The following is a 6,609-nucleotide window of genomic DNA, read 5'->3' on the forward strand; positions in this document are numbered from 1 at the left end:
CGTCTTGTATTATAACAACGTCATCAATTTTAAGTTCCGGCTGATTAACTTTGGTTCGAATGACCCTTTGAGCAGTCCGAAGTTCCAGTAAATACTCCTGTCGCCATCTTGTCCAAAATCGGTTAAGCAACTCCTGTCTATATTTCCACCTCTTGGTGAGGCCATCTCTTGTGGATTTAATTTCATTCATCTAGAAGATTCGTGGTGGCAATGCGTCCAGTCTTTTACCAACCAGAAAGTGAGATGGAGTTAGCGGGATCGGTTCCTCATGATCATTGCTGATATACGTGATAGGTCGAGAGTTTATGACCGACTCCACTTCAATTACAACTGTTTCCATTTCTTCATATGACAAAAGCGCTTTACCCAGTGTCTTCTTAATACATTCTTTCATTGTCCGAACCATACGTTCCCACATGCCACCCCACCAGAGAGCTCTGTCAACAATAAATCGCCATTCGATCCGTTTAGTGCCAAAATACTCCTTCATTTCGTTCGTCAAAGTTTGGATATCTCCCGATCGGTTTTCTTGAAGGTCAAAGCATTATCGGACAAGAATAATCAACTAACTCCTCTTCTCCCGATGAATCTCTTTAGCGCCAATATAAAATGTTCCGCGTTGATACTGGAAACTAGTTCTAGATGCACGGCTCTGGTAGTTGAACAGGTGAAAAGAGCGATGTAGCTTTTTGATTGCTGCGTCCAGGACTTGGATTCCGCGTCATAATGCTTGGTGATAACTGGACCGGCAAAATCCACTCCAGTCGCTTCAAATGGAACGTTTGCAACAACTCTCTCTGGTGGTAACGGTGCGGTGTCGTTATTGAGAGGTTTCGATTTCCAGATCCTACATTTTTGGCATTTTGAGAGGACGCTCTTAATTATTTGCCGACCTCTTGGAACCCAGAATCTTGATCGCAGATTAGCTAACGTGACGCTAACACCCATATGTTTCTGGTCGACGTGATGTTTCATGATTAGCAAGTGAGTAAACGGATGGTCTCCTGGTAGAATTATTGGATGTTTTTCGTCGTAGTCCAAATTCGAGAACTGAAGTCTCTCACCAAGCCGTATAAGGTCGTCGTCGTCTATGAAACCCTTTAAGTCAGATACTTCCGAATCTTTTGCTATTGGTGTGTTGTTCTTGATAGCCATGATTTCCCTTTGATATGATTCGTGTTGAACCTTCTTAATCCAGTATCTTTCTGCATCCAGTATTTCTTCGGTGGTGAGAGTTCCCCTCAGTCGGTTTCCTTGTTGCCGTTTTGAATTGGTCAGGAATCGTTTAATCCAAGCTATTATTCGTACTACTCTCTCATAGTTCGAATAATCTATCAATTTCAGGAGTGGTTCTGTCTCCAGCGTTTTAAGAGTCATAGCCGTTAGACTTTCAACATCCCTTGAATTGGGTCTTCGTTCGATTTCGATTTTTATTTCGTCTTCTTCTGTGAAACCGTTATCTCTAGGTTGGTCTGGCCATTCACCCTCCGGTTCTCTTAGAAATTTTGGACCTTTCCACCACAAGTCATTCGATATAAGCTCCGTGACATTTAACCCTCTAGTCAAAAGATCTGCTGGATTAAGGCTTCCTTTGACGTGTCTCCATAAAATCGGGTCGTAAGAGTTTTGGATTTCGCTTGTACGGTTACTGATAAATGGTTTCCATTGTTTTGTGGTGCCCTTGATCCATGAAAGAGTTATCGTAGAGTCACTCCAAAAATGTATCGTTGGATTTTCTTTAGCAAAATATGACCGAACAGTGGTCATTAGTTTTGTCCCAATAACGGCTCCCATAAGTTCCAATCTGGGAATTGTTAACTTCTTGAGTGGAGCGACCCTTGACTTGGCTATTACTATGTTCACATCTACATCTCCATTAGAGTTCTCGATCCGGAAATAAATCGTTGCGCCGTACGCTCTTTCGCTGGCATCGGTGAAGCAGTGTAACTGAAGTTTGTCTCCTTGAGTTGCTCCGTAAAATCGAGGGATTTTTATTTCTTCTAGGTAACGTAACTCCAAACACCAGGTTCGCCATTGTTGCTTCAAATCTTCGGGAAAAGTTTCATCCCATTGTTTACCTCTCTGCCATATTTCTTGAAATAGACATTTGACTCGAATCGTGAATGGAGTAACGAATCCAATTGGATCGAATATTCTTGATGACGATTGAAGTATAAAGCGCTTCGTATCTTCTCGGCTACGGAGAAACTCCAAAAGGTTTGTGACATCAAATCTAAATTCATCATTGCCAGGTTGCCAGGTTAGGCCCAATACTTTTAAGGACACTCCATCGGGTTTTAGCATCTTGATTTCGGTTTCTTCAAGGTTCCCAAGTTGATTTTGAAGCCCTCTTGAATTGGACTGAAACTTTCTCAGTGGCATCCCTGCTTCTTGAAGGATTAATTTAGCTTCAAGGGCTAATTTTAGCGCGGCATCTTCGTCGTGAGCTCCACCCAAGAGATCGTCTACATAAAGCGAATTCTTCAACAGTTCGAACGCCTCTGGGTAATCTTTCTTGTACTTGTCTAGGTGATGGTGAATAGTAGCCGCCAGAAGGTATGGACTTGCGTTTATCCCAAAAAGGACTCTTGTCATCCGCAGAACAATCTTCTCAGTAGTTCCGGAACCCAATTTGCCATCTTTAAGCCACAAGAATCGAGTAACATCACGGTCTTCTTCGGTTAGTGCAACTTGTAAAAATGCCTTCTCGATGTCACCAGTGAAAACTACTTTATGTTTCCGGAACTTGAAAAGAGTCCCAAAAGGTCAACATTGAGTGTCGAACCAGGATGAAGGCAATCGTTTAACGATGGTGAGCCAATAGCGTGAGACGAAGCATCAAACACAACTCTCGTCTTAGTCGTTACTCGATCCTGCTTTACAACTTCACGATGAGGCAAATAGAATGTGCATCCGGGTATTCCATCTCCTTGAACCATTTCAGCAAATCCATTATCCAGATACGTTCGAATGACTTCTGAATAGTCTCGAAATAGGTTAGGATCTCTTCGGAATTTCTTCAGTAGATGCTCAAATCGTCTCTCGGCTACGGCTAGGTTGTTGTTCATAAGTACTGCATTGCTTTTCCACGTCAGAACCACTGTATACCTATGTCCATCGTATTTTATCTTGGAGTCGAAGTCACGTTGTATGGTTTCTTCAGTAGCAGACTTTTCAGAAGGTTTATCTATGATGCCCAAGGAGTCAAGATCCCAGAATGCTCTTAATTCTCTTGAAATACAGCGGTCTTCTTCAGTCTCAGAACAGGCGTTTAAAACGCATACGTATGTACTCCACTCTCTCTGGTTTCGATATATGTGTTATGTGCTGGACCCAACAGGGACCATCCGAAAAGAGTCTCTACGGCCATTAAAGAATCTTGAATCCTTTCTATATTACACGTCACGATCTTCCAATAGTAGTCGGCTCCCACCAGAAGCCCGATTTCTTCTTCTGGTTTTCCGTTCGGATTTTTATAAACGTCGGCTAGTTGTATACCCTTCGCTTCCGCTATCGCAATTATATCTTCTCGGGGGAATCCCAATATAGCTGTACTGATGTGTGGTGATTCTACAGCTTCTATTGATATGGATCGAGAACCGTTGAGGTGTCCAAGTGTTATCTTGACTCTTCGTCTTTCAATCTTACGACTCCCGGCTTCAAAACTATGCATGTTCATGCACTCTCTTCCTACTTCTGGTAAATTCAACTTCTTGGAAATCTTGTCCAACAAGTAGGTGCGATGACTTCCATTGTCTATGAAGTAACGTATGATCAAATCTTTCTTTCCATTTGAAACTCGTGCCCATCCGGTTTGTAGGTATATTTCTGGTTTTTTCTCGAACGCTTCTCTTAGCGAGATAGTTCCCATCAGGTTGGCACTGGATTCTGGCTTCTCATTCCCTGTATCTTCCTTGTCAGGGAACTGTTGTTCGCAAACGGTTTGATGATGACGTCGATTGCAATATTTACAGGTGACCTTTCTTCCTCTACAGAATCTTGCTATGTGATCTGGTTCCAGGCAGACAAAACATCTTCCAAGAGACCTGATAATGACTTTTCTATCCGTTGATGTGAGAGAATTGCAGTCTTCTATTCGATGTTAATTCCTTACAGAAGATACAAGTTGATTCCGTCCTCGTTGGCCTTGTAGTGGTGTTGAATGACATAGTTGATGAAGGTTGTTGTGACCTCGTTTTGTAATTAGAGTTGTCTTTACGATAAGTTGTTTCTACTTGGTTCCTGTAGTCTCTATGATTTTGATTTACAGATGGTGCTCCTTTTAGTTTGACTGCTTGTTCTCTACTTTCTACTTCGTCCCGTAAAAATTCGATAAGTCCTTTAAGCTTCGGTCCTTTAATTTTTCGGCTTTGTAGTGAGTAACTCAACACAATGTCTTCTGGTAAGAGTTCGGTTACCATTGGTATTAGAAACACTGCGTAGGATTCGGTGTTTTCCTTCAGGGACTCTAGACTCTTTATGTTGATATACAATGTATCGAAGAACCTCCGTAATCCTTTTATGTCCGACGACTTTCTGACTGGCTCGATACATCGTAATTTAGACGTGTACTCTCGAACAAGATCTTCCTCGTTTCCGAAACGTTCAGTCAAAGTTTCAATGGCTAGTGAGTAGTTTTGGCCCGTCAATGACAACCCGGAGATACTGGCTCGTGCAGTTCCATTTAAGTAACTCCTCAAATAAGTGAACTTTCCTTCGTTCGCTAGATGACGATTATTATGAATAGTCACTTCAAACTGCGACCAAAATTCTTGCCATTTGTTGATGTCTCCCGAGAATCTTTCTATGTTGATTTGTGGTAATTTGACTGTCGGCATTTGGATTCATGGAACGTGTGTTAGTTCGGTCTCCGCATCTTCGTTGAATTGAGGTAGGTCATATCGATTAACCGGCACTCTTAACCTTGATGAGGTTTCTTGACCTTTATTTACTTTTAAGTCTTGAAGAGAAATCTTACAGAGAGCTTTACAATTGATAATCTTCTCTACGTATTCTTCACACTCTATAAGTTCATCATCATAATCTTCAGTTATGGTGATTTCGTCTTCAACTAGAGCATCCAGTTCCTTCAGATTCAATTCTTTGTCTTCAAGTTGTAATAAGTAACTTGTTATACTGGTCCTTGACAAAGCCGTCGCTGATGCTCCAAGTTCGTTTTCAATCTTGTGAATTAACCTTGTAAGTGAGCTTCTTACAGTACCTCGCTTCCTTTTTATCTTCGCAAAATTATCCATGATGTCGTTTGATGTCTTGGAGTGTACGTCCTCTTCTTGTAATTTTCACGCGACACAACTATGTTAATCGTCCGTTAACAGTCTACAATATTTCTTTACGCAACTAAACTATCCCTCCCGGGTTTCGGCACCATGAAATTAATCCCGACTATACTTCGTCGAAATCTACTGAAATTTATCTAAAGGTCTAGGATAATATTTAGTTGAAGAAATATATGTACTCGCACATTTATTAACGTGATCGGAAAACAATACTTTATTTCTGCGCGATAAGTTTCGCGTGGTACAATCTTTAAAAACTTAAGGCTAACTGATTTCAACTTAAATCCAGCGGTCAAAGGTAAATTCGTATCGTTTTTTAAAGCGACTAAAATTAATATTTAAAAGAGTAAAAAATCCGAAATTAAAGACAATTATTTTTTAGCTCTTTTTCGACTAGTTCATTTTTTAAACATATTCAAACAGAAACTTATTTTTTATGAATTCTCTTCACATGCAACTCTAGGCAGAATCCCAAAACTAAAAGCGTAAATGGAGCACCAGGAATTTTGTTTTTTAAATTTCCTTCACCTAAAACTGACAGGGAAAAGTGTGAACGGTGGGTTTTGGCCTGTGGTAGAGAAGATCTATCTATTGCTAAAATAAATCATTGGAGTCACATCTGCTCAAAACATTTTCATGGCTTTCGAGGTCCAACCCCTGAATTTCCTGATCCAATTCCTTTCCTGGATGTGATGTTTCCAACAGCAGTGGTAGTAGACACTGTAAGATTAAGTATATTTCCGTAGTTTCAATAAATATTTAACTGGTCTTTTAAATTTAAAGGTACCAGCTGGCGTGACACCTTCCAAGTTATTACCTCCTCTCGGTTGGACAATGCAAATAGAGAAAACTGCTGTGGTCTTTTCCAAGCATCAAAATGATTTTAAAGTTATAGAATGCATCGTTGATTTTGAAGCAAGCTTGAAATATAGCCTGAAGATTTTGGGTGAAACGTTTCCCTTTGAAAATATATGCTCAGAATTGAATATAGAATGCAATGATGATATTATGAAACTATTAAACAAGATCGATGAATTTCAGTTATGCACTGGAAATCCGAAATACGGAAAACTATTTGATAGAATTGTTTAAAAGACGTAATTCAAAGGGTGGGTAATCTAGTTTGCAGAAAGAAAGGCTACTACAATGATAGACTTAAATCTGTACATAGTATAAGGTGTGTGCGGTTTATGAAATTGAAGACTCTCCAAAAACGCTGCTCACACTGTAAAGTTTACCGAGTAACCTTATTGAAAATGAAACTAAAAGCTGCTTCCGCTAAGCAAAGAGCTATTATTACTGTAAAGCGTTC

At 40.2% G+C, this 6,609-nt stretch overlaps 1 protein-coding gene across 1 annotated transcript; it reads right to left on the bottom strand.

The window, feature by feature from the left end:
* Positions 1-561: 561 nt before the first annotated feature.
* LOC149635031 (uncharacterized) lies at positions 562-4,838 on the bottom strand. The gene is made up of 4 exons (XM_089850907.1): positions 4,115-4,838; positions 3,365-4,011; positions 2,786-3,302; positions 562-2,729 (listed from the first exon to the last, which is right to left on the bottom strand). The coding sequence occupies exons 1-4, from the start codon at positions 4,836-4,838 to the stop codon at positions 562-564; spliced, it is 4,056 nt and encodes a 1,351-aa protein (XP_089707033.1).
* Between the last annotated feature and the right edge of the window lie 1,771 nt (positions 4,839-6,609).

The sequence above is a fragment of the Phalangium opilio genome, unplaced genomic scaffold, assembly GCF_054372755.1.
Source record: "Phalangium opilio isolate 3A_F unplaced genomic scaffold, DU_Popi_V2 ptg000095l_1, whole genome shotgun sequence".
Classification (NCBI taxonomy): domain Eukaryota; kingdom Metazoa; phylum Arthropoda; class Arachnida; order Opiliones; family Phalangiidae; genus Phalangium; species Phalangium opilio.

Excerpts from the sequence above, each read along its gene's own strand:
- LOC149635031 (XM_089850907.1), bottom strand. The coding sequence starts at position 4,838 with ATGCCGACAGTCAAATTACCACAAATCAACATAGAAAGATTCTCGGGA. Across the intron at positions 4,012-4,114 it reads GGAATCAACTTGTATCTTCT|ATCACATAGCAAGATTCTGT; the intron begins GTAAGGAATTAA and ends GCCTGGAACCAG. Across the intron at positions 3,303-3,364 it reads TTCAAGATTCTTTAATGGCC|AGAGAGTGGAGTACATACGT; the intron begins GTAGAGACTCTT and ends TATCGAAACCAG.